This window comes from Poeciliopsis prolifica, unplaced genomic scaffold, assembly GCF_027474105.1.
Source record: "Poeciliopsis prolifica strain line A6 unplaced genomic scaffold, Auburn_PproV2 SCAFFOLD002, whole genome shotgun sequence".
In the NCBI taxonomy this organism is placed as follows: Eukaryota; Metazoa; Chordata; class Actinopteri; order Cyprinodontiformes; family Poeciliidae; genus Poeciliopsis; species Poeciliopsis prolifica.
In genome coordinates this window covers 24611167-24638422 of record NW_026562377.1, presented here as the reverse complement: position 1 = coordinate 24638422, position 27256 = coordinate 24611167, and the positions used below count along the sequence as shown (strand labels likewise).

The following is a 27256-nucleotide window of genomic DNA, read 5'->3' as shown; positions in this document are numbered from 1 at the left end:
ACACTGGTCCTGGGTAGAGACAACCAGTCAGAGCCAGGAGGGGGTTAGTAACATTACTGGAAAGCTGGTTAGTCGTTGTCACTGCTGGCCATATTAACTAGCCTGTGCATTCAAGGCAGGCTCTGCTTTGCAGAACCAGCTGTAGTGGAGTACAGAGCCAAGGACAGGGTAGGAGCAGGGCAAACATGAGCTTGATTAACGGCGCTAAAACCCTCCTCCTGGCTCTTATTAGCTGTTTCTGACCTGGGAGCTGTGAATTTCTACACATGGCAGTATGATCACAGGAAGGAGGCTGAGAAGTACATTTTTTTTCACATCTTATGTTTGTCCATGATATCAGGACATTGTGACATCTTTAACAAGTATGCAAAAACCATTTTTTATTTATTATTTTTTAATAAGAGTTACCTACTTGAGTGAGTTTTAAGGAAGCAGAACCTTGGCGGAAAATAATGACTGCAAAAACATGGTCAAAACCATGCAACTTGCACCGCCTTAAAAACGTATTTATACATCTTGACTCTGTTTTCTCATGCTAAACCACAAGTTTTCATTTATGTTATTGAGATTTCATGTGATGTGTTAGAGTTTTATATATGTAAAGACACCCTATGTACAGATGCACACAGTTTAGGGACCTTTCGGACAGATGTGTGCTCCCATCATTGCCAGGGATTGTTCCTGGAGGTCTGTCACCTCAATACTATGATGCAAATCATTATCCCACATAACTTACAACCCTTTAACTACTCAATTAAATTACTGCAAATCTCTTTTACCGGCCTGCCTGCAGGCCTGACCTTCCTAATCAGTCTCTCTAATGGGTATTAATGTTTTTGTACAGCGTAGTAGCAGACAAAATGATGGTAAACCTTTAGCCAAGTAAATTTAAGGTCTTGTATTTGTTATCTTTACTCCCTTTTGTTATCTAAGTAGAGATTTTTCTTTGGTATTCAAGGTTTTTTCTTGCATCAACAACTAATGAAGTCATTATTTTACCCAAAGCTGTTTTTTCCTTCTGTGCAGGTTAATACTTTCCAGGTGGTGCTGATTACAGATGGAGAGCTTTCCTTTACCATATTCCAGTACAATAACATCACGTGGACAACAGGGAGACATGCCAGCAGTGGAGGAAACCTTGTGGGGTTGGGGGGAATTGCGGCACAGGTAAGATCACTTTCTTATCTTGCTTGTGGACACAAAGTGCCCATCTGTCAAGAGTGGTTCAGTATCTCTTTATTATCAGTCCTTTGACATGTCCATCCTGTATGTTAATGTCTTCCTAGGCAGGCTTTAACGCTGGCGATGGCAGGCGCTACTTCAACATCCCGGGCTCTCGCACCGCCGATGTGGTCAGCTTAGAGGAAACGACCAACGTCGGCTACCCGGGCAGATGGGTCTTCAGAATAGACGACGCAAATGTGGAAGTGGGAGGCTGCAACTCTGGTGAGAGCCGCGCTCAGAAGAACATTTCTTTTAAAATCGCACCTTTGACATTTTGACGTTACGCCGCTTCCTGTTCCCGTTATCTTCTAGCCTCGGTGTGTCCGCACCTGCGTCCGTGCCTGAACGGAGGCCAGTGCATCGATGACTGTATTACAGGCAACCCCTCCTTTACTTGCTCCTGCTTGGCTGGCTTCACCGGCCGGCGGTGCCAAATCAGTGAGTTATGGTTGACACTGCTTCCTGCTGTGTTTAGCTTGACACACGGTGCATGCTGCGAGTGACTACTTGTCTACTCGAGAACAGCCAGGAAAAATAATGTTGGCTTGTAAAGAAAATAGCTAGATTTCAGCAGACTTTCCAGAGGGACACCTGAGTATTTCCTTAATACCTGTATCAGCTCTGCGCCAATCAGATGTGTTATCCTTGGAAGTCGTCTCAATCGTTTACCAGATGTTCCCTTTTAATTAAAAACATCATAGTGCCTCCCTTGTGTTTCCTCCTGTTTTTGCAGATGTCAACGAGTGTGCTTCCAGTCCATGCCAGAATGGTGGGAGTTGTAAAGATCGGATTAATGGTTTCATCTGCGTGTGTCCTCCCGGATACATGGGGGTTCACTGTCAAACAGGTACATTCCACCCATTTCCTCAGGCTGTCATGACTCGAAGTCACTTTCCCATTTATAATCCTCCATTTAGGCAGCATTTGTGTTTCCATTCTATTGGGATTGGGTGTGATATCTGCATGCTTCTCCCCTTTCGATCCTGATGCAACACAATGATAACTTCAAGCAGTGAATGATATTTTATATAAGCCTGTTATTTTGCATTTACTTTTGATTAATTTTTGTGCAATTTTTATTAAGGGGAGAATGTGTCTTTTCTGGCAAATCACCAATCTGTAAAACGTCATACCTGCCAATTTGGAAGAGAGTCACGTGACTGACTATTTTTTGACAAACGCAACCGGTTAACGTTTTGTTACCATAAGCGTCAGTCATTTTGCATCTTAGCCCATCATTTCTAGATTTCTATACTCTTGAAGGAAAACACAAAGACGGTCAGCTTGCAAAGAAGTAGCAAAGCCTCTTCTAATACCTTCACAGCCAGGAGCACATATTTGCAGAATGAGGGGAGCTGCATGGCGGGTATATTAATCAGCTGAGTAAATATTCCCTGAGTGTTTCTTTCTGTGTGCTTGTGTGTGTGTTGTAGACATTGATGAATGCGAAGACAGACCATGCCTTAACAACGCATCGTGCGTACAGGGCGATGGCAATTTCACCTGTGTGTGTGAGCCGGGTTTCACCGGGATGCGTTGTGAGACAGGTGAGTGGAGTTTGTCTCGGTCGACTCATTTTCACTTCATTCTGCATTACATTCAGTGTTTTAGCTGATGTTTATGTCAAAAACTTCATCAGTCTGGACAAATTGATACTGGTGGACAAACTGGTCTTGTTAGAAGTGATTTCAAAGCACCGCTTCTTTTAAAAATATTCAAACAGCTTCCTTCGGTGAAGTCAGTATGCAAAAAGTCATTTTCTCATCTAAGTACTGTGCAGATGTTTAGTTTTGTAACTTAAATCCATGAGGAAATGAAATGATCAGGCCCTCCAGAGTTTACAAATCCCTGTTTCTACATGAAACCAGATTAATCCTAATGCCAGACACCTGGTCAATGAAACTTTATGCCTGCACCAAGCGAAGCCAATCCCGCTAATCCAGCTTACCGTTGAACACATCCGCCTCTCGACTCACCTTTGATTGTTTGATATTGGTGTGTTCCTCAGACATCAACGAATGCGAATCCCAGCCGTGTCTGAATGGAGGAGAATGCGTGGATCAGGTGGCCGGCTTCACCTGCGCGTGTCCCGTTGCGTTCACTGGAACGTTCTGCGAAACAGGTGGGATTCATCTGTAGAAAACATTTCATCAATTGTGTCCTGGTTACCTTTGCATAACACAAGCCCCTCTGCAGACAGTTTATAATATCTGACTATTTGCAGCATTCTCTTCTCAGGCCTGCTGGTGGGAAGAGGGCTTTTCTGCTTCTTGATTCTGTTCGGTTGCAGGGATTTGTGGATGTACTGCCACTGAAAACATTTTTAGCATACTTCGGCACGCTCTTAGCCAAATTAATGTGCCTTTAAAATAATCAACTTTGAAGAGTGGAAAGAATTATGAATTCAGAGAGGATTTCTGCAGCTGTGTGGACAGAAACTATGTGTACAGAAAAGCCTTCAATGAATTTCCGCAGGATTTTATCTGACAGATCGACATGAAGTCGTGCATAGCTGTGAAGGGTTGAGAAAAGGATTCTGGATTTATTCTGATACCAATAAATTAATATTCCTTTATTACAATGGTTCAGTAGAACTCCAAACTTAAATTCTTAAGCATTTCATAAGGATTGAAGGCTGACGTTTACAGATTATCCTCTTCATATCTGACTGAGCATAAGCTATTTTGCTGAGAAGAACAAGAGAAAGTCTTGTCTCTATGTTTAAAGCTGGTAGAGAAATGCAACAATAGTCTTTCAGCTGTGATTGTAGCAGATATATTGACTCAGTGTAGCAGAATACAAATGCACAGCACACTTTTACTTATTGAAAGCAACATATTCTTTCGCAGTCTCCGGACAGAATGTGATAAAATGTCAAATGTGATTACTTTTCAAGGTGTTGTAATATCTAAATAAGAAAAACAACACTAGATCAGAGTAGGTCAGTAAATACGGATTCAACACCTTTACAATACAAGGACTCATTTTTGTCCAGGAAATAAAATTTGTCTAGAGCTGCAAAAATATCTTTGGTCCTTTGCTTAAATTTAGCTTATCAAGTTTTTTTTTTTTCCTGCATTCTAACATTTTCTTGTTTTACGGCTAGAGGAATACAGTTTTTACCTCTTTTTTAGGTTTTAAGAAAAAGAAAGTTGCTTGCAATGAGAGAAATTTATTTTATTGAATGAAACAAAGACATGACTGAAGAAAATGATGCCTTCTTCTATTATCATTCTATTGTGGAATTTATCTGTAACTTTATGTAAAAATACATGGGAAACTTGCTAAAATTAACTTCTTTCTCTTGCTTTTATATTCAAAAACATTCCTCAGTTTAAGTCATTTCCAAACCAATGTTTTTTATTAATTTAATATTGTCAGACACGCTGGTGGAAAAAATCTGAAAATTACTTCTAATTTGCAAAGTTCACATTGTTTTTAAACAGGTCAGTTATTTTCTCCAACGTTTGCTGAAAAGCTGGCGCCTTTTCAATTTTTTCTCTATGAAATTCAAGAGTCATCATTAATGCTTCTCATTATTTGTAGATCTAACTTGCCAACATCCATCTTTTTGAAAGTTTTTTTTAGGATCAAAATAAGCAAGTGAAATTTTATTAATGAATATTTTGGATACTTTTTAGTTCAAAATGTTTAAGTCTCTAAATTTTTTCCCATACTTTCTGATCTGGTTTCTGCAAATACAGAATTATGTAATAAGCTCAGATTTATGTTGTCTGATTTACTGTATTTATTGGCCTTATTTTTTATCTCTGTGATGTAAAACTAAGATTTTTCTACTAATGTCAGAATACTTTGTTCTTTTTCTTAAAATATTGTATGCTTCAGTTACTGTCTACATCGTAAAAATAATTATCACTTGTGTGTTTTTAATTGAAAAACAAAATAATCTTTTGTGTGCTTTGACAATTTTGGCCCATGTGGGGAAAGAAAATTGGACACCACAATTTGTGAAGATTGTTTCATATTTATGGAATAAGATGTACTTTTCTCTGAGAATGTTTTCATTGTCGTTCTTCATTTCTGAAACCCGTTATTTCCACTGTGTTTTTGTAAACCAATATATTTCTCAACACGAAAGAGGTTTCATCTTCTATATTGTATTATTTGAATGCAATAAAATGACCCTCTATTGTTGCTTTCTTTCCTCAGAGCTGATGAATTCCACTGATCCACACAACCAAACAGGTAACAAAGAAGCTTTGTCAAAAATAGTTCACATTTTGCTGTTTTACATCTGCATTTTGGGGGAGATTGAGAATGCACTGGGTTGAAGATACTTTTGGATCTGTTCCTGTGCTCTGCTCTGAATGCTGTCAAAGTGTGCAGGTTTTGTTCTCTGCTGCTAACTGCAGGCAGCTGGGCAGGTAGAGAGGCAGACTGGGGTATTTTTGAAGAAGAGCTTTGCTATCCCACAGGAATGTGGAAGTCTGCCCTGGAAGACTCGTCTGTAGTGATGGATTATCGTAATTATCAAAACTGACACGGCCTCGCCCAGTTTACTACAGGAACCGGTTGCTTGATCCTGCGAATAATTGCTCTGTTGTGCCTTTTTATTAGTTGACAAACAAGAGGAAGCGTTTCGTCTAGACGTAAAAAGTGCCAGTTTATGAGTTGAAGCGGTGCCGTGGTATTCGAGTCATTTCTTCAGCCCGTGCTGCTGAAGTATGCACGCTTTCAAAACTGCTGCTCTTTGGAACGCAGCCATAGCGTCGCGCTGTGATTTATCGTTTGTAGCCATTTACACTCAAAAACTTCATTCCCAGTCACACAGCATGTAGAGTTTGTGTCATGCTATTCCTGTTCCAGAAATTAACTTTCATCTTTCAAAAGTGATTGCTCTTAACCAACTGAGTGCAGTTGCTGCAAGTGTTTGTTCCTTCTGTTAAAAGTGCCCCTTAATAAGGTTTGAGCTCCTACAAATGCATGTTGCTTTTCACCCCTGAGCTAAAAGTGCTTATATAGGCTCTCTTAAATCTCCCAAATACTTTCCTGCCTGGCTCACTTGGAAGGCACAGCAGGGGAAAAAAGAGCAGGATTCTCCAAGGAAGAGAAAGTAGCCGGACTCAAGCGTGCCTAATCAGGCTCTCAGATCAAAGGGCCCGGGCGGCGCAGGTGGCCAATCAAAGTGGCTCTCTCGAATTAACAGTCCATTAATTGCCCCTGGGGGCATTGCATTTTTTGGTCACAAAATATGCTCCATATCACCGGGAAATGAATGCCCTCCACCAGAGCTCCTGGTGACTTCAAAGGTGGAGCCATTAAGCCACGACACAGCCGAGTCGTTTGATCCGCTGCTGCAATTAAGCAGGGAGAGAAAAACAAAAACATTCATATGGTTCGTGAGGAGCGGATGTGCATTGTGAAGAAGGGTAATTATTTCTTCTTTCTTTTTCTTTTTTTATCCTCTGAAGTTGTTGGAAAAGAAAAACGGCAGCAAATTGATAGTTTGCAGCAGTGGTTTTCTTATAACAAATAACCACGTTTTCCAGTACCACCATAATCAACGGCAAATAAAACGGAGAAAGATGTTCAGTCAATTACAACAACGAGGCATCATAAAAGCGCCATAGAGTCAACAATTGAGGAACCAGTAACAAACATTACATTCTGACGACTGCCATGATTAAAATCATCAGACACATCAAATATTTTGGTGAATGTTAGACATATTATGGTTCAAAGGCATCTCTAAACAGGTGGGTATTTCGTCTTGATTTAAAGGAACTAAAATTACAGTTTTGCATTAACAGATTTGTGTTGCATGAAAGCTGAATGCCGTATCTCCATGTTTGGTTCTGGTTCTGGTTCTGGGGATGCAGAGCAGAATCAGAACCAGAAGACCTGCGAGGTCTGGAAGGTTGCTGTGACAACAGCAGATCTTTAATGTATTGTGGTGCTAAGCTGTTCAGTGATTTATCATCCAACAATAGTATTTTAAGACTTTTCTCAGAACTACAGGGATCCAGTGGAAGGACTTTAGAACTGGATGATGTGCTCTACCTTCCTGGTTTTAGTCAGAACACCAGCAACAGCGTTCTGGATCAGCTGACCTGTGAAGATACTGTTGTAGTAATCAATGCGACCAATGATAAACATATGAAAGAGTTTCTCTAGATTGGCAGTGCATGTTTCATTGAAATATGTGGTTTTATTTTGCTTTTCATTTTGTTTCAGGAGTCAACATTTCCAAATAGTAAAGTTTTTTTTGTACTTCTTGCCAAATACCTAACAAGGAAGTACTGTACAATTTTTGGAATTGAACATTGTCCATTTTGTAAGGTACACAAACTGTAATGAAGTACACCATTATTAGCTCAGATTGATAACTTTCATTAGATGGACACTCAGCACAGAAATCGGCATTTCTCGTTTTTTTTCCTTTTGAAATTCAAACGGTGCTAGTTCGAGAACCTTGGGTTTGCAATATGTCAGATGAAAGACACTCAACATGTGGCATTGATGATGGTTATTAGTGCTGGATCTTTCACACAGCCAGTCTCATTCTGCGTGTGTGTGTGTGTGTGTGTGTCTGCAGTAGAATGCCTTTGCCAGAATGGGGGCGTCTGCGTGGGCATCAATGGAACCTGTGAATGCCCTCCTGGCTACACCGGAGCCTACTGTCAGCTGGGTGGGTATGAGCTGAATAATCCCTTGATGAATGGGTCACACTGTGATGGAGACATTTTCCTCCAAAATTTATGTACCTGCTTTTCTCAATTCCAATAACTCAGGAATAACTCAGACCCTGTGCAGTAACAGCAGAACATGTCCTGATGGAAGTCCCTGTTTGGAGTATGGAGGAGCTTATCTTTGTACATGTCACACTGGAGTAGAGCCTGATCAAATGGACTTTTACCCTGGTAAGACCCTGAGGCACCAGCATGATAAACAAACACTTTGGCAGGTGTGGAATTGTTGATTTTCTCCAATCATCAAAAAAGTCAATGTTGCACATTTACTCCTACTAATATTTGGTTCAAACTTTTAGTGGGTTGGCTTTCTGACATGGACTTTACTTCTTGCCTGTAGCCCACCATTCTTCTCTGGGCTTCAGGTCACAGCTATTCCGAAAGCTTTCCCCGTTTTGGCATAATTTAAAACCAGCGTATCTTTGGTTTGTTGAAACATGCCGCTGTCTTCAAATTGCATTGGTTAAGCTGTTGATTTTATGTGAAGTTAATGTTAGATGTTTGCGCTGTTATAGCCTTTAAGCCGACAGCAAACAGACTCTTAGCATTGTGCAACCACCATGCTTGACAGGTACAGTGGTATTACGTTTGAAAGCCTCACCTTGATTCCCTCACCCTTTCTTCCATTTAGTGTCACCAAACATTTCAATAGTTGAGCTATCTAAACATAACAAACTTTCGCAATTGGCTCATCCATGTGAGTAGTTCCAGTTTTTTGTAGATTTCATCGGTGTCAATTTTGGAGCTTAGACTTTTTGTTTGGTGTTCTCCTTCCCAGTCCATGGCGATGTAACACTTGCTTCGCTGTGAGCAGTTTATGGCAGATTGGAGCCTCCGCTGGCTGCTTCTGGTTCGTTCCTTGAATCTAAGGATGATAGTTTGGGCCTTATTCCAGGCCTTGGCAAAATGTTGAAATCCTAACAAATTTATATGTGCATATAATTGTTTGAACTGGCCATGTGGAAACTGCAGTTGTTCAGAAGCGGCTAAAGGTTCTTTAAGGTTGTAAATTGTACAGTTCCCATAAAATTTTAACCGAGTTCCTTGGACATTTCCACTGTTCTGAGTATTGGTCAGTCTAACGAGTGCTGTCAAGCAAGTCCTTGCTTATGCTGCAGTCAAACATAATCACTGATGGCAAGATAAAGGTTTTCTCAAAACTTTTGAGCTTCTAATTAAAATACCGAGTTGAATATAGGGATATCTTTCAATCTGTATTACCGCATTTGGAAAAAGAACAGCTTTGAAGAATCCTTAAAAAACCCAAATTAATGTGACAGTCATGCCCATAATCAGTGTATGTAAACTTCTGGCTACATTATATTTATTACTGCATGTATATGTGTCTCCTGTAGTCACAAACACTTGAGCTTCAAAACTGAACTTCTAACATTCGCCATTCAAATCGTGAATACTGGGCGAAATTGACATCTTTGATGTTGTTGATTGTTCTATAATCAACTGAATGAACAACAAACTTTGGGTTTTTTTTTTGTGTGTGTAGAACACAATCAAGTCTTGTTATGTGTTTTTCAGTACAGCCCCAGTCGGTCTGCGACTCCTCGCCTTGTCTGAACGGGGGGTACTGCTATGAACGAGACGGAGGCTACACCTGCGAGTGCAGATATGGATACTCTGGCAAACATTGTGAAAAAGGTAGAATAATTGATTAAAACATTTAGCAGTTCCTGCATATGAATCGGCTTTAAGCAGCATTCATAAAACATCCCTCTGCGTTGTGCGTTATTACCCGGGCTCAAGTCCAACAGCAGCTTTTTGTGCCCTAGGAAACATGCCATCACTCGTAATGCTCCTTGAAAAATTGCAATGCTGTGAGGCTTATGATAATTTGTATGTATGACGGAGTTATGGGCTATTTCCCCAAATTATGACTCGAATCTCAACGGAGTGGAAGAAATGTATTTTGTGTGATTAAAAGCTAGAGTGCTCTCTTCTTCAATGATTCCTCTATTTGACTGTCTCTTTCCAGTTAGACTCAATACATGTGCGTCGAGCCCCTGTCGTAATGGAGGCTCCTGTAAGGAAGAGGGAGGGAGCTACAGATGTGTGTGTCCTTACAGATTTACTGGGAAACACTGCGAAGTGGGTGAGTACTACTCAACTGCTATTATATCTAATATTTGGTTGCAGGTTTGTGTGAAAGTATTAAAGTAAATGTGTGGAAATAAGTCAATAACTACTCAGAAAACTCCAGTGCTTTCAGTATGTTTAAGCTAATTATGCACAAATCAGTTAGTTAGTCACCAAAATTATTTCTATTTGCTGAATGCAATGATATTTAGAGCAATAATATGTCAATATATTTATTTATTAATGTTGTCAGAATCAAAGATGTACATACAGAATGATGTAGACATCTTATTTTGGTAACTCTAGCTGAACTAAAATAAAATTAAGTCTGTTCTTTTCTAACTTCAGACATTGAGAAGAAAACAAAACATGTATGAGTTACTCATATACATGTATGAGTACTTCTGGTTTACGTACACCGGAAGTTATGAGCAAACACAGTTCACTTCATAATGTACTGTTCTTTTTGCTGTCTGCTCAAAGAGTAAACCAACCAATTAAAGGGCAGCAACTCAGTGCATTCAGGCATCTAGATGTAGCGAAGATGACTTGCTAAAGTTCAAACCAAGAATGTGAAAACAAGGGGATTTGACATATTTTGATCGTTTGATTGATGGTTGTTGGTGCCAGAGAGGCTGGCTCCAACAAGAAGCCTCTCTTTGTTTTTTGTTTTTCTCAATAAAAAGACTGTTTTTCTCATAACTGTAAGATATTTCAGAAACCTGCTGATCTGTGGAAGCTTTCACACACAGCAATTTTTCAGGTTTGCAGAGAATGGTCAGAAAAAAGGAAACTATCCACTAAGTGCCTACTGTGTGGAGAATGGGCAGCGTGGTTCAGGATGACAGCGAGCCAACAATAGCCCATAGAACCTCTCATTAAAGCCGACATGCAGAACACCATCTGTAACACACGACCCCTTCAACCCTGAAGCAGTACCAGACCGCACGATATGCCACTCCTGTCAGTTAACAGGAAGCTTATGTCACAATTCACTTCAATTGAATTTTTGGGTTCATTTTTGGAAAATTTGGATTTTGTTATTTTGTTGCATTCCTTGTGGTTCCATATTTTGGGGGTGATGTCAGCAGAAGCGTGTTTTACAGCTTCTGCTCATTTGGACTTTAAAATCAGGACCACACTAATATTTGTTGTTTTTTTTTTATATGACAATAATATAATAATATTCCAATAAGATATTTGTAATATTAGAACAAAGTAGCCATTTAATGAGAACTCAACACAAAAATACCAAAGCATAAGATCACAAAATGCTCAACATTCCTCTTTTTAAGTTTTTTGTTATAAGTTTTACAGATAACACTTAACAGAAACGCCTTTTTAATACATATCCATCAAATAGTTATCAGTAGCAGGACTTTGAAACGACCGTGCAAACAACTGCATCTATTTCGAAAAAAGAAACACATAGACTGAGGAAGACACATCATATTTAGGTAATCTTTGGTAATCTTTCTTGATAAAAAAATACTGTTTTCTCGTAATTGTAGGATTTTTTTTCCCAGTTAAATTTCTTCTTTGATCTGCTAATATGATTATTTTATTATATTCATTTAAAATATTCTCATCGCCTGGCTCTAATACTCCCACAGAACAACACACAGGAGAGGATGTTTGAAATAAAATTCACTTTTACAAGTCATTTGTCATGTGTTTTTGTTTGTGTTTTTGATTTTCAAATGTATGCTCGCCTTGTCCTGAATGCCAGAAAAGTAAACTACCTCAATAATTAAAAGAATTTCATTCTCGTCCCTTCTTTGGTTTTCAGGAAAGCCAGACCCCTGTTCCTCCACTCCCTGCCAAAACGGTGGAACGTGTTTTCACTACCTAGGAAAGTATAAATGTGAATGCACTGACGAATACAGCGGAAAAGACTGTCAAATAAGCCGGAGCTCATTACATCCCTCTGCAGGTAAGCAGACTTTGTGTCACCGGGCAACAATGTTTTAATCTTCCTCTGATGTTGACATTTACAAGATGTTGCCCTGGACAGATTAGACGAGGCCGGAGGATATCCTGAGTTGTTAAAGTGCGTAGATATTAGCTTTCCATCTAAAGATAATCTTAGCGGTGTTGCTGCACTAGAGGCCCCACATTTACAAATATAGATGGCTGTGTAGGCTATATAAAGTAAGACGTGATTAGACACGGTGATTCATGTCTACACACTCTTAACAACATGCTGGAGGTCATTTTAACAGGACAAATACAGACGGTTCTTGATGGAAAGCACCTCCATAACCTTCGGTGTGCTTTTGGTGGGGGACCACTAAGCATCTTGTTACTATGCAGCCATGCTTGTATTTATGGCGTGTTTGCATCCGTTTTAGAGCTGGGCTGCGGGCTGCCCCCCCATGTCAAACACGCTGAGGTCCAGTTCTCCTCGACAACACCAGGCTCCGTCGCTGCGTATGTCTGCCATTCAGGGTTCACGTCTGTGCCCAGAGCCACGCAGAGCACCTGCAGCACTCAGGGAGAATGGAGCCAGCCGCCCGTTTGTAAGGGTCTGTAGAACACAACAACACAATCACCCTCTCCAACCCCCAAAACAAACTCATGTGAAAAACAGTTTTGTTCTTACAGTAGCTGCGTTTCCAAATGTGTGCAAAGCTTTCTCCATGTTCTGCTAATATCAAAATCGGCGTGTTTCCATTACACAATTCCAATTTGTGCAATTTTAGTCAATGGAAACATTACTGATTAAAGTTAAACATCCATCAGTGGTTCTAGTTATGCTTTACTTTACACTTACCTTAACTTAATTGTTTCTTTTTTTGGCAGAGATTAACGAGTGCTTATCACAGCCTTGTCTCAACGGCGGTTCTTGCCAGAACAAGATTGGGTCCTATAAGTGTGTCTGCAAGGACGGCTTTAGTGGAAAACGCTGTCAGATTGGTAAGGCTTTCCGTAGATCCATGGCATTCTCAGAAACACAAAAGAATATTCACCCGGATATGGCTCCTACATGTGAATGTTTCAATTCCTCTAAGACACAAATGAATGCCTGTCTGAGCCCTGCATGAACAAGGGGACATGTGAGGATCAGCCTGGCTCCTACTTGTGTCACTGTCCACAAGGCTTCAAAGGCCAGAACTGTGAAATAGGTGCAGTGGCTTTTCAACCTCAAATATTGAACATTTAGCCAACAATATAATAGGACGAATTCTACCGACATGCAAATATATCTGTGTGCAGAGCAAGATGGTTGTGAGTCCAGCCCCTGTCTGAACGGAGGTGTGTGTCGGGGTTACAGACAGTACTACGCGTGTACGTGTAAAGACGGTTTCTTCGGGGAACGCTGCCAGATGTGTAAGCAAACTTTGAAGAGGTTCTGATATTTACCTTGAGAGTCTCACGTTTATCTCTTAACTCTGGTAGAGTTAAGAGTTAGAAACTGTTAAACTTGCAAAGGAGTCCTTCCCTTTTGTTTTTAGTCCTGCATCCAATATCTGCTTCTGAAATTTAGGTCTTGTGGTTAAAATTAGATAGCAAGGATAATTTTGGTTCTGTAATTAGTAAAAACAAAATGTCCGGTTTGCACTGCATCAAGAACTGCCATTTATCATTCAAGATATTGATCCCCAGACATCTTCAAACTGTTTTTTGTTTTTTTTGTAAAAGAGATGCTACACATTGGTAAATATGGTTGCTATCTCAACTTTATTTGGTGCCTGCAGAATTTAGTGAATGAAGATGTACAATTTCTACTTTTAAACATTTGCTACATTATGTTCTGTTGTGAATCACATATTGCCTCATGTGATTTGAACATCTTTGAGTTTTTATTGTGTTCAAATTTAAAGAACCTTTCTGGCATTCGGGTTGTATTTAATATCCTCTCCTCATCCATCCTCACACCCTAAGGAGCATTCTGGTCAAAGTTTCTCCTGCATTTTAGTTTCTGAATCCCAACTAAAATGCAGAGCAAAATGCAGAGCAGATCAAGCTTCCGCTGCAACTGCTTCGAAATTGTGGAGCAGCTTACCTCTATGTATCCACACTGCTCTGGCCAAAGTGTGTGGAATGTAGCCATGTTTGTAAGACCTAGTAATAAATCAAGTGGTTACATTTTGAGTTGTGGGCGAGCAATGTAAGTTTGGCTGATGGCAAAGTGTGAGGACTGCAATAATCAAGGCGATGGGTAATAAAAGCATCTGACTGTCTCTGAATTGCTTTTGGAGGCAGTATTAGGCTTAACTCTTGTCAGATGCCTTAACTGGAAAAAGGATTATTTTAGAAAGTTGACTTGACAATCAAGTTTCAATGCAAGGATCCATTTTTATCCCCACATTTATTATAAGGCATTTCTAATTGGACGTCAAGTAAGATAGCTCAGTCCAAGGACTCCTGTTAGGTCGGGACAACATGACTTCAGAGTTTTTCTCGTTAAAATTTAAAAATTTCAGAGCCAACCAAATCCTACTTTCAACAAGACAATCAAAATGATGATGAACAGAACACCCGCCAAGGTCACTGTTGTTTTTAAGTGCTCCAAAAAAAGGGGAGCAGACTATATCGCCGGGCATTCTGGGTAAATACAACCAACACAAACGCTACTAACTAATGTTAGAGAAAAGGCTCATATAGTGTTTTTCCAAAGTCAAAAATAAATACTGCAACTGCCACAGTTTGAAGCTACTCCATTTTTGTTTACATTTTATGAAGAAGGAATGTGCACTCCTGTCTTCTTTGGAGGTTTCTGTGTCCCTTCCTTCAGTGGTTCTTGCTGCAGCGCCACCACAGGGGAGCATGTGAACAGCAGTTTTTCAATTGGTTTGGATCGTTTGACACGATACAGCGTGAAAGCAAACCTCACGAGCTGAAGATGCAACAAATTTTGCAATTGTGGACACATTCAAACAGAGTCTACCGGACTATCAGGCGTAAAAATACTCTACAAAAAAGGTTTTGGATGTAGAGTAGCAAATTGAGTAATCATGACAAAGCAAAATGGAATAATTTAAGTCCATGTGGTCTTTAATTCCGTACAGTCAACTAATTGTAAAAGCAAAACAGACAAAAACTTGTCCTTTTTGGTTTCTTGCATTTCCATACGTTCCTCATCTTATTTATTTATTTTTTCTTTGTGGTTATACACACAACACATATCTATTTCCATCTCTGTTTAGCATTAAATGGGATTAACATAACCTTTATGACTCTTAGACTGGTGACACATGAACTACTGTATCTTATTGCCACTCTTTGTCTTTGTCACCACTAAGTGGAGGACCCATGTGTGCTGAAACCTTGTGGAACTCGAGGCAGCTGCTGGAGTGACAGGAGAGGAAACTACAACTGTGTCTGCAAAGTGGGCCTCACAGGCAAAGACTGTGAGAAAGGTCAGTAAAGGTCAACAATCAGACTGCACTCACAAATTTATACAGACAACGATGTGGTTACGGAGCATCATAACGGATTTTGTCACCTAAAAACCACAAACTCTGAGATGTATTTTATTTAGATTTTGTGTGATGAACCAATATGAAATACGGATTTTAGGACTAAGAATCTGAATTATTGGATTTACGTAATCTGATACCCCGAGTGCAACCAGTTATCTTCAGAGGTGTCGAGTTGTTTTTCATTTAATTCCAGCATAAATTCAGCTATTCTGAGAAGGATTCAGAGAACATTAGTAAATAATCAAGATCAACAAGGTGATCAGGTAAAATTTTACTTTTCTCCAAATTGTGAACCTAAATCCAATTGAGAATCTGTGGCAAGATGTGGAAGTCAATCTTCAAATCCATGCCAACTGTGTTTGACTCTCTAGATGTGCAAAACTCAAACACAGCTGCACCTGTAATTTCTGTAGGGGGGGCCGAATACATACAGTATGCATACCCATACTTCTCACGTTGTTTATTGTAAAATGTTTTACAAACCACAAATAATATTTCTTCCACTTCACAATTACAGGCTACTTTGTATTGTTCTGTCACATTCGATCCCAACAAAACACACTGACAATTTGGGGGTTTTATTTTGCAAAATGTGAAAATAAAGATTAATAATGCTTTGAATTATTAGTGATTAATAATTCAAAGCACAGCATTGTGTAGAGTAAAAATCCAAGATTGCTGCTGTTCCCAGACCTGCTACCCCCGTCTGGTCTCCATGTACTGCGCGTGGAAGAGAACGAGGTGGAACTGCGCTGGGATCAGCCAGACCACTCCCACCGCGTGCTCAGCATGTTCGCTGTGACCTACGCCCCCCAGGGCAACAGCACCCCCAAAACGGACTACCTGGACAAGCAGCGTTCCACTCACGTTCTGCGGGACCTGGTTCCCGGCATGCTGTACAACATTTCCACCGTCTCCATCAAACTCAAAGCCTACGGCAACGACACGAGCCAGCCTGCCACTGCGCTAATTCGCACAAGTGAGCATCTCCCTTTGTGTTTTTAAATGTGATAATTTGAGTTTCAACAATCAAACTTTCTGTGCCAGGACCCCAGCGGGTGGAAAAGCTGCAGCTGCTCAATGTGTCGTCCTCCCAGGTCTGGCTGAGCTGGCTGGTCCAGGCTGCTCATCATGCAGCCGTCAGCAGGGTGCATGTCTCTTTAATGCCTTCAGATGGGACCGAGCATCTCACCGTTGCACTCAACTCGAGCGTCACTGAGCACACTTTCAGGTAAGACTTTGCACTAGATATTCCAGTGGCACCGCCGCAGCTCCATTTTGCTCCACTAGATGGAGGTGTTGACGTATTGTACAAGACAGAGTCCCTTTTAGAAGGAAGTGTCCAGTACTTTTTCCACAAATTTAAAGTTTCAAACTGCTCCAGACAAAACTGAGCATGAGTAAACACAACCTGGGTCCCTCCTTGTGTTTCACAGTTCACTACAAGCTGGTCACATGTATACATTGGATGTTTTAACTCAAAGTGGGATCAGGCCAGATGAATTTCCTTCCACCAGTCACTCAGCAGGACCTCTGCAATTCTGGACAAGTAAGTTGACAGTTTCTCAAACACTACTAGGTGTCAACATTGTTTTAACAAGCTTTCCGTTCACAAAGACCAACTCAGAGTTATTGTACAGAAAACAAATTACATAAGCACTTTAGTCCTTATCCTTAACATTGTGCTTCCCAGGAACTAACCAGGGATAAAATGTGTATTCTTAATAGGAATGCAGGTTATCAATTGAGGTGATTGATCTTATCAGTCGACTAGTGATTAATTAATAAGCAGCCATTTTCTTGAGTGTTCTCTTCCATAAAGAGGGCCGACCGTCTTCATAATCTCTGCTACATTTTTCAGAATCTGCTGAATTTAAAAAAATGTTTCAGCATTTCGTATCCGCTATGTTAAATACTGACTGAATTTGAAAATTGCATTTTTCTCGCATTAATAAACTTAGACATATTTATAAATATAACAAAACAGGAGCCTCTCAGGTTGCTAAGTAGAAAATTAAGAAATGAGAAGAATAAAATACACTTGATTCCCCATGAACAGAGAGATGCTCACAGATGGTTGCTCTTGAAGGAAAGTTAAAACTTTGTTTTATGAAACACATTAAGTCATTACAGCTCCAAAAATCACCATTGCTTATTGGCCTCCATCACGTGAATGGCATCATCACATCCTCACTTTAGAAGCTCATCAGCGCTATTATGGTGAGACGTAAGTAGCTTGTTGAGTGTTTATATTTCAAAACAAAACCATATAAAGTGCAACTTGGATCCCATGCTGGACTGTTTGGACCGTTTCGCTTGCCCATTTTGTGATATCTCTGCCATCTTTGTTTCTGTATCAACTGGCTCCGTTTAGGGATTACCAGTGGCGCCCTTTGCTGGATAGTATAACTAAAAGAAGGTCGAAGTTACTAGTTAATTGACTGGAATTAATTTAATCTAATAAACCATTAATCAACAATTAATCTTAAGTCGATTAAGTGTTTGCATCCCTCGTTCTGATTTTTTTTTTTGTGAAGACGTCTGTGGAGGACCTTTCCCTTTCCCTCCACAGACGTGGATTTATATGAATTACTGAGGCAAAAAAAAAAATCAGAAAAAAAAAAATTTAAATGTTTTACCCCCAGGGCCTTATCCCCCACAGAATCTTTCCCTGTCGCATGTGACCCCCAATTCAGCGCTGATCACCTGGAGCCGCCACCCGCGACACGTCCCAGATGGCTTTGTGATCAACGTAACCCGTGGTCTGAATACCAGGAGCCGCTTCCTGCCTAATGGGAAGCTAGGGTCGTACACACTCCGTGAGCTGACACCAGGACATCACTACTACGTCGCTCTCATGTCTGTCAAAAACACGGGACAGGAACAGATCCACAGCGTACCGCAGCACTTATCTTTTACCACCTGTGAGTTACTGTGCCTACTGCTCTGTCTCTCCACAAGTGTTAATACGTTACATTTGAATTACTCTGCTGTTGTTTCCTTCCGCTAACCTAGTGCCAACACAGGTCAGACCTGGGAGGAGGGAGCGGCCCACGGCAAAGGGACTTGGGATCCAGACCGTGCGCGTATTTCCCACATCTCACCCTCAAGACCTGGGCGGCAGCACTGAAATAAAGAACTCCGAAGAGCTGTTCAGGTATTAGCAGGCGTCTGATTACGGTTCACTCTACCCAAAAACACGAACATCAGCAGCAGGTCCACTGTAAAAGCTAAGCAGTGTTTGTTCCTGTGCTGCAGATACACTGAGCTGGTTGACAGGAGAGGGAAGATAACGGCGAGGTTTTCCCACTTAACGCCGAAAGTGATCCGACATCGTACCAGTAAGTTTAAACGGTCGCGTGAATATTTAAGAGATTGAAGAAGTTTTACTTTAAGACAATAGTTCCAGTCTCCTCAGCATGCTTTGTACAATTTATCATGTTAGTCGGTCAACTTCACTTGAATTTCAGCTCCAAGGCAGTTCAAAGTGTTTCACACCTTAAAAACATAATTCAGGAACCTATTATGAAACAAGCAATAAACATTCCATTTTGTCAGAGGCCATCATCAAAATCATCAAGCAAATATAAATCAAATATGTTGAACAATGTTCCAGTTGTTATGAATCAAGGCTCTCAGCAAAGTGGGGATTTAGCCTTGATTTAGAGGAACTCCAAACTAGAACAACTGGAAATGTTATTATTTTAACATAATTAAAATGTATAATTTAACGTTAATGTTTGAAAACCCTGCTAACTTTTTCTGGCAGCTTTTTTATTACATTAGTTAACTTTCTATTGAGGATTTCGGACACTTTTTTTTTCACTTGCTGTAGCATATAGGCTAAACAGTAAAACCTTTTCCCAGATGTTATCGTTTGCTCTCGAGAAAACATTTCCTCTTTAAGATTCTCCTCCACCATTTATGGCGTTTCGACAAAACATCGTTTCAGGATGAGGAATGTATACAGTCCCTGCCGGTGCCACATCTAAACTCTCAGACTCATCATGGAGTAATTCGTTCATTTCCTCGTTTCGCAAAGATACATGACAGGAAATGTTTCTCTCTTTTTTTTTCTGTTTGCTTTGCAGGACCTCCACCTATCAGATTAGAAAAGATGGAAGAAACGACAAACAAAATTAGCCTTGCACTAGAGATTGAAGAAAAAGCTTTGAGAACACAGCCTGGTAGGTATTTCATTGTGCACTCTCTCTCTCTCTCTCTGTTTTTTTTATTAATTTAAATACTTTAGCAAAAAATAAAGCACGAGATTCCTGTTCTGGTGCACTGGAGTAGAGCTGGAATCTGTCAGTGGACGGTATCAGCTGTGGATGGTGTGAACTAGTGGGCCTGAAATATGAGATTGAAACTCATTCTGCTCTGAGGGTTTTAATGGCAGCTGCTGTCTTTAGAGTCGCCCCAGGACTGCCGCAGTCTGTCCTGCCAGAACGGAGGGACGTGTGTGAACGAAAGGGGCTCCGTCGTGTGCACCTGTGCAACGGGTTTCAAGGGCAGACAGTGTGAACTGTGTAAGTGTGTGTTTGTCTTCTTACCTTCGTACCTTCTCTCCTCTGGTCTGTTTACCAGCTACAGACTCAGATCAACTCAAAACCTCCAGGTCTGTCAGCAGAAACAGCAACATTATTCCTGCTGGGAAAAATATACTGCATTTGCTTTGCATTGTCCCCGCATGATGGCAATGATGTAGTATGATCCAATTAGATTCTTGATTAATATGGGTGGTTGCTCCTGAATGTTGAACAGTGTTTTTGTTCAATGTGCCCCTTTTTTAAATTTGAGCCCCTACCCTTCCAAAGGTCTCTGCACGGCCCTGCTGAAAAGTGTTAAAAAGCAGCTGCTGACCAGAAAACGCTCAAGTGAGGGGAACACACTTTCTTAGCCCTTTACTAAAAACCCAGCTCTGCCAAAACAAAGGAGGATTTACGAGTTTGAAGAACACGTTGATGAAGGAGACACTGGACGTACCCCTTGCTCCCCTTAAATCTTGCTCTACACCCAAATATCCAGTGTCAGAGTTGTTTAAACATTCCTGTCCTAAAACCCATCCGTCAGCCAGCGAGAAGGGCCCGGTTCCATCCCGCAAGACCCCTAAGCCATCCAGCAGGCTTTATCCCCTTCCTGGCAGCTCTTACGGCATTCGTGTGTCCTGTGCTGTGTTTCAGTGTGCCAGCGAGTGCCCCACCCATGCACCAGGCTCTTCTCTGAGACTAAAAGCATACCTGTCTGGGAGGGCGGAGTGTGCCACTATCAGTGAGTGCTGCTACTTCGTCTACTTATGGAGATTCAGGATTATGAGGAATGTGGGGGTGGTTGGAGGAGTGGCTTGTTTCCCAGCATATCCAGTGAATGTGAGCTTTTCTTCCTCGCAGGTACAAAAGGACATATAAGGTACAGCAGGACGTGTGCTATCGGGAGATTTGTGAGCCAGTGAAAAGTCAAAGTAAGCATAACAAGCTTTCTGCTCCCAAGTGACTTTATAGTCATCTAACTAAATGGAAACACTTGTATTTTCTTTCCTAACAGCCAGAAGAGCAAGCAAACACCAGTAATAGTGTTTTGTTTTTTTCACAAGAAAATCAAAGTAGGTTTTAACATCTTTTCTGCATGCCTCAGCAGAACGGCGCATTATTTTCGACAAAACAAACTAAAATTTGTCATTCTTTCCTCTAGAGCAAGCTGGATGCTGATGAAAGTCATCACTGTCATGTGGAGAACCTCTTAGCTACATTTTCGGTGTATATAATCTACTTGAAGTATCTGATTATGGTGATTTTTTTGTTGTTGTTTTTTTTCGTTTTCTTTGTGCTGAGAAGCCCTGTCAAGACCCACTGTAACCATTTCACAACCGTTCGCACATCCGGATACAGATCTTCCATCCTCGAAGTTCCGTTTTCAGAAAAAGGAAGGGATTGATGGGCGACTGACCCCCACGTTATTTATGACGTTCGCTGGCAGAAACTATCGTCACACTTTTTAAGCAAATTCGGATAAGAGACCTTAAATACCTCATTTCCATGCAGAGACACAAGGAGAGGGTTTCATTTGTGCTCCAGCTGCAGGTTTGTCCCTCAGGGAAATAATCACAGACTGCTCAGAGTCCCAACATTTTCCTCATGTGTCCTTATGAAATAATAGAAAATGTACAATACATTCTCACCACAGCCCATGAATTGATCTCCTCTGCCAAGTGTTTTCTATGTAAAATATCTTACTCTGTCTTGGCAGGCATCACTGCTTGCTATTCTGTAAATAGTGTTTATAGATCATTTTGTAGGTGGATATTTTATTAATAAAAATTATAAAAATGGTTTAAGATTTCTTCGTCCTTTCTAAATGTTAGAAAATAAGTGGCTGTTTTTTTTTATTATATCTTTGAATAAAGTTCTATATTTTTAAGTCGAGCCACTGAAGATGGTTCATTTTAAATGTGGTGAACCATTTATGTGTTTATTTGGCAATATACTTTGGTTCATTATTCCAATAAAAACATGCAATCGTGACCCATTTTCAGTTTTTTTTTCATAATAGCAGGGGCCAGTAGGGTTTTTTTTTTTACCTGAATTGTCTAGTTAGCATATTGATAGCATCTGACCTTTGTGAAAACTTGGTGACACCAGGAAGAATCCTACTCTTTTCTGCAGTCCTCTAACAGTGAGTTTAGGATAAGTCAGTTTTTTATTATCCTTCTATGAGTGGTGACTGTATAAATATTTCTCCTCATCCAAACTTTGGCCAGTGGCAGGAATAATTGTGTGTCATGTCATATTCATACTGTGGGGCAACAGAAACTCAGGAGTTAGTATTGGAAATCCGCCAGAAACCTTTGTCAATGTTTAATAGCAAAGTAAATAACAGGAACAACAACAAAGGAGTTTTAAGTTTATTTCAAAGAGATTGTTGGCGGTAATTGTGCCATTGGATATTTCTTAATCTGTATATAATTGTTCATTTGTTAAATTCAAAGTTAGATTTATTTAAAAAAAATAAATAAATAAAAATGTTATAGAAAACATTTTTTTTAAGTCTTTAGAGAAAAATCTTATCCAGGGGCACCACTCTTTCATTTTCTACCTTTCACCTCAATAAACAAAACATGGAAAGGGTTATTGTCATTTTGGATAAAATGTTAATTTTACTTTTGTTTTCCTTTTTATATGCACAGCCCTCAGACTTGTCGTCATTATTATAGGAAATTTGAGTTCTCGCTTATGTGGCTTTAAAGGATCCTATTTTTCTAAAGCACAAGTCAAGGTCAGGTCCTGCGTTGGCACTCTAAAACCTAATCTCTTCCTAATTCAGTTAATGCATGTATGTTTGTACGACTGTTTAGTGCAAAATACAATAAGTCAAGTATATCTAATAATGTGATTTTCTTAAAAAAAAAAAAAAAAAAAAAAAAAAAAGCATCTTTAGTAACTACTTAAAAGTTGTCTAAAACTATGCTTTCAAACTGACAAATGCGCCTCACTGGAACGCATGCCCCAGCGTTTACAGAATGGTCAGAGCATTTATGGAGCTTCATTTGAACTCGAACGTACATGAATCGGACGCGCTTCAAGAAATATTTCCCACAGCACCTGAAGGCGGCACTCAGCTCCTGCGGTGGGAGCAGCGAGCGTTCCGCGGCCCCCCCTCCTCCCTGCTCCGAGTGAAAACTGAGATGGTGAGGAAAAAGCAACGGGAGGACATACCATGGAGGGAGAAGGCTTCATGTATTAGCGACTCCACTGCTTTCGGGTACTCTTTTCGCCCTTGTTTCGTTTTCAACTGCACAAATCAATGTGCATCAATGTGTCGACATCCAGTACGTCTCTTATTCGGCTGGAAAACGTCGTAAATCCGAGCGCGAGCTCGGTGAACGACAGCCTGACCGCCGAGGGTTAGCACAACTAAACTCAAGTTAGCCTCCTCTGGCTAACTTAGCCTGTTTCAGCACGAAAGAAAAGACTTTTAAAAAAGCGAAAACAACAGATTTGTGGCTGAAATATTTACAGCGCTTAGTGACGCTGCGGCGTAATTTAACTCGTAATGTTTCCTCCACGGATTAACTTCCCGGACGGATGAGAAAAAAACTATCGACTGTTGAGGAGGGAACACAACAGCGAGCCAGACGACCACTGCTATGTTGGGGTTGACTGTGAGCGCTGGCAGCCCGTCTGAGAGCCGGGGCTGGCCTCACTCGGTGCCGTGGAGGCTCGGGGGCTTCTTCTTCCTGCTGCTGCTGGAAGGCGCCGGCTGCCTCGCCAGCCACAGCATTCCCTCCGGCGTCCACATCAACAACAACAACAGGCCTCGTGTCAACATCTACATGAGCGTGGACGAGGTGAAGAAGTTTCTAGGTGAGCAGGCCTTGTTGTAAAGTCAGCTGTGAGTGCATCCCAGCCTGCCTGTGTTTCTGTTTAAGGTTTTCTTTCTTAGACGTTGGCGTCTCTTATTGGGATGTGATCAGATGAACACAGCAGGTAAATGAGGTGAGAGGAAAACGAGAAAAAGCCAGTTTTATTTTGATGCCAATGAATAAAATACATTTCGAGCAAGTCACCCGAATAACACTACTCATACCATCCACACGGTAAAGCATAGTGATGGCTGAATCATGCTGTGGGGTTGGTGTTCTTCAGCGGAGTAAGTCTTAACAGAGCTAAGCACCGAGTGAAGCACAGAGCCTGAGAAAGTGGGAGAGGTTCACTAAACATACAGCCGGAGCTACAGTCCAATTTTTCTTTAGATCTAAGCATAATCACGTGTTTGCGATTACCCTCTCAAAGTCCTGACTTAAATCCAGTTGGGACTCTTGGGCAAGCCTTTTCATCCAGAACGACTGAGCTTGAGCTTGAAGAATCAGCAAACACTTCATACTCTATGGCAGCTGGCAGAAAAAAGAAGCCCAGAGACTTTCGACTGTAATTGTTTTATTGGCTCAGCTAGGCTAAGTACAGGGCGACACTTCTCTGATTATTTGTTAAAACAGTGTAATTGTCCTTCCTTATTCTCAGTTTTCCGTTATCTTGTGTTTGACATATAATCAGAATAAAATGCGTTGACTTTGTGCTTGTATGACAATGTCTTATTTTCTTATAAAGTCATACTTGATAATAAACATTAGAAAGTAATGTAATGTAATTGTGGTTTAGTCTTTTGCCCATAGAAATCAAGATTTGCTTCTTAAATACAGGCCTGAAAGGAACGATTATTTCAGTAATTGACTATTCTGTTGATTAATTGAATAATTATCAGATTGTGGTTTGTGAAAAGATAACGTCTGCAATGAAGGATTATTTTAGTAATCGATAATCGGATAGAAAAAAATCTACGCAAATTTTTCATTTACCCACTTATTTTACACAACAGTAGAAATGCATAAAAATACAAAGAGGTAAGGGTCATTTTCAGCCTTCTGTGTAAGTCAATTCAGTGTTTTAATCTGAAATGAAATCATCTTTGCAAGTTTGTTTGTTCTTTTTAAATTAGTTCCTGCTCTTCTCCAGACATGTTCGCTGGCTTTAAACTAACCCCGATTACCAGACGACTATATATAGCAGAGTAATTCACACTTAATTAAAAAGTTTATTCAATTAAGAGGAAGAACAAAATGGCCTTGAGGCTTGTCTGATGTTTTCGTGAAAATAGGGGAAAAAAACCATACACAATACAAACAACATGCAACCCCCAAATCCTACATTTTGAAGCCGAAGCAACAAAATAGTTTATGACGTGGTCGTCTGTTTTAGCACAGCTAAAACAGTTATTCATGTCTTTGGTGCAGTGTGTATAATAATCGACCATGTCAGTGATTTCAGCCAGTCAAAAAGACAAAAAGTGACGAAGCTGTGAATTACTCTGGATGTTTAATTGTTTTTTCTTTTTTTATTTATCTTCTTTGGCTTGAGGTTTTTCTCTTCTTGGACACCAAGTCCCAGTCTGTGTATGCATTGCTCCTTCGCTCTTGTTATGGGGTTTAAACTGTGTTTTTCGGTGAAGCAGCGAAATCAGAAGAAGGCTTTCTACTTTGGCCAATGATGGGTTTGTCATCAACCTATAATCGCGTCAGCATTTGTTCGTGGGTCAACAGTGATATCTTTTTCTATTGAGTGGATTTATCAGCAGGTGGAAGTACATGATGTCACAAGACTGTTGTGTGTGTTCATTCGGTGAAAATGCAGTTATTCAGAGCTGCTAAGCATCAAACAGAAGGACTGGTTTGCTTGTGACTATATTTAGTTTGCTTTGATGCTTCAACTCATTCAACACCAGATTGAACAGCCATTGTGAAAGGGAAATGCACCATCATCCAGTATGTATGCTTAACATATTTAAGATGTTAAGCATACTCAAGTCAAACTTTGACAGTCCAGATAGGAAAAGACTGAATGAAACGTGGCCGTTATAAGATGCAAGAAGGATCATTTTTCCAAAAACGATATTCTTCTTCAGTTCAGGTTTGCAAAGTTGCATGTGAAAATTATGTCATTTGAAAATACGGGCAGAAAGTTTGGCTCCAGTGAACAGAATATCAGCACAAACATCTTTCTGTCGATTGATTGGTGAAAAAATTAGCACATTGTGCTGCTTAAGTCTTTTTTTTGTACACAATATTACTTTTATGAATAAGAAGTCAAAAATGTGTGTCATTGCCTAAAATGGAATTACACATTTATTTGTAGCAAAGGACGCATCTACAGCTAAAAGAAAAATACTGTTTACTAATTTGTTTAATTTTTGGATTAATAAATAAATAGACAGCAAAAGGTGCTTAATTGAAGATTTTTTTTATTTAAAGTGTACATATTTTTTTGTCCAGTTTTGACTTAATGTTCTGATTACACCTAAAAACATCACACAGCCACCAATTATCAAGCAAGCCATAAACATTACATTTTGTCAAATGCCATCATCAAGTGAATGCATGTCAAATATATTGATCATTGTTCCAGTATCAACTCTAAACTGATCGGGATTTTAGTGTTGATTTGAAGGAACTTAGTGTTTTGGCAGTTTTGTAGTTTTCTGGAGGTTTGTTCGAGATTTTTGGTGCATAAAAAACTGAATGCTGCTTCTCCATGTTTGGTTCTGGTTCTGGGGATGGAGATCAGAACCAGAAGACCTGAGAGGTCTGGAAGGTCAACAAGAGCTGGTCTATGATGTATTTTGGTGTTCAGCAAAAACAATTTATTAGTTTTCTACAACTTAAATTAGAATCATTAGAACAGGATTTCACTCCTGTTTAACATCAGATTTCAGCTCTCCTCTCCATTGTAGCTTTAGTCCAGAAGAACATTTATGTTTTTCCAATTTTTTGTATGTTTTACTGACTGATGAAACGTTGAGTCAGTTTTACATTTCCTCCCTTCCTGCTCGTTCATGTTCTCTCTGTGCAGAGACCGAAACACTGAGGCACTTCTGTAAGCATCTCTGGTTGATGCACTCTTCGCATAAATTTTCTGCTTTTGGAGCAGATGATAACTTTCCCAAGCAGCCCGACTCCCCAGGGTTCAGTATGGAAAACATCCTACCTCAGCTGAGCTCTGGTCCGGGGCTGATGGACCGGCGGCGTCCCTTGATTGCTTTTCCATGTGACTAATGAACCCGAAGCTCGACTTGGATTCACGTTCTTTTCTAGTCTTCATCTCCCACATCAGTTCTTCTCTTAACTCACGCAGGCTGTTAGGATTTTAATGGTGTTTCTGAGATTGCACTGACATAGTTTATCATGATTTTGTACAAATTTATTTTTGAAGTCAAAAATTGGGAATTCCCCTCTCGCCCCCAGGTTTGGTTTAACTT

General features: G+C 40.2%; 2 protein-coding genes across 4 annotated transcripts in view; both read left to right on the top strand.

Moving 5' to 3' along the window:
• sned1 (sushi, nidogen and EGF-like domains 1) overlaps window positions 1–21957 on the top strand; it is a 33484-nt gene extending 11527 nt beyond the window's left edge. Inside the window, exons 3-31 of one of the 2 annotated variants that reach the window (XM_055060717.1) lie at window positions 1027–1167; window positions 1287–1446; window positions 1537–1662; window positions 1958–2071; window positions 2658–2771; window positions 3233–3346; window positions 5395–5430; window positions 7784–7873; window positions 7977–8105; window positions 9471–9590; window positions 9925–10041; window positions 11815–11958; window positions 12377–12550; window positions 12828–12941; window positions 13037–13150; window positions 13242–13355; window positions 15272–15388; window positions 16143–16430; window positions 16499–16682; window positions 16888–17000; window positions 18097–18375; window positions 18467–18608; window positions 18710–18792; window positions 19543–19638; window positions 19864–19980; window positions 20635–20722; window positions 20842–20912; window positions 20996–21053; window positions 21143–21957. In XM_055060717.1, coding sequence (XP_054916692.1) covers window positions 1027–1167; window positions 1287–1446; window positions 1537–1662; window positions 1958–2071; window positions 2658–2771; window positions 3233–3346; window positions 5395–5430; window positions 7784–7873; window positions 7977–8105; window positions 9471–9590; window positions 9925–10041; window positions 11815–11958; window positions 12377–12550; window positions 12828–12941; window positions 13037–13150; window positions 13242–13355; window positions 15272–15388; window positions 16143–16430; window positions 16499–16682; window positions 16888–17000; window positions 18097–18375; window positions 18467–18608; window positions 18710–18792; window positions 19543–19638; window positions 19864–19980; window positions 20635–20722; window positions 20842–20912; window positions 20996–21021 — 3525 coding nt within the window. In that variant the 3' untranslated portion in view covers window positions 21022–21053; window positions 21143–21957. Of the gene's footprint in view, window positions 1–1026; window positions 1168–1286; window positions 1447–1536; window positions 1663–1957; window positions 2072–2657; window positions 2772–3232; window positions 3347–5394; window positions 5431–7780; window positions 7874–7976; window positions 8106–9470; window positions 9591–9924; window positions 10042–11814; window positions 11959–12376; window positions 12551–12827; window positions 12942–13036; window positions 13151–13241; window positions 13356–15271; window positions 15389–16142; window positions 16431–16498; window positions 16683–16887; window positions 17001–18096; window positions 18376–18466; window positions 18609–18709; window positions 18793–19542; window positions 19639–19863; window positions 19981–20634; window positions 20723–20841; window positions 20913–20995; window positions 21054–21142 lie in introns of both variants that reach the window. The other variant, XM_055060708.1, reaches the window with a different exon arrangement.
• Window positions 21958–23093: 1136 nt separating this feature from the next.
• The window catches only part of ryk (receptor like tyrosine kinase), a 39146-nt gene continuing 34983 nt past the window's right edge, over window positions 23094–27256 (top strand). Inside the window, exon 1 of one of the 2 annotated variants that reach the window (XM_055054146.1) lies at window positions 23094–23811. In XM_055054146.1, coding sequence (XP_054910121.1) covers window positions 23595–23811 — 217 coding nt within the window. In that variant the 5' untranslated portion in view covers window positions 23094–23594. The remainder of the gene's footprint in view (window positions 23812–27256) is intronic. The other variant, XM_055054138.1, reaches the window with a different exon arrangement.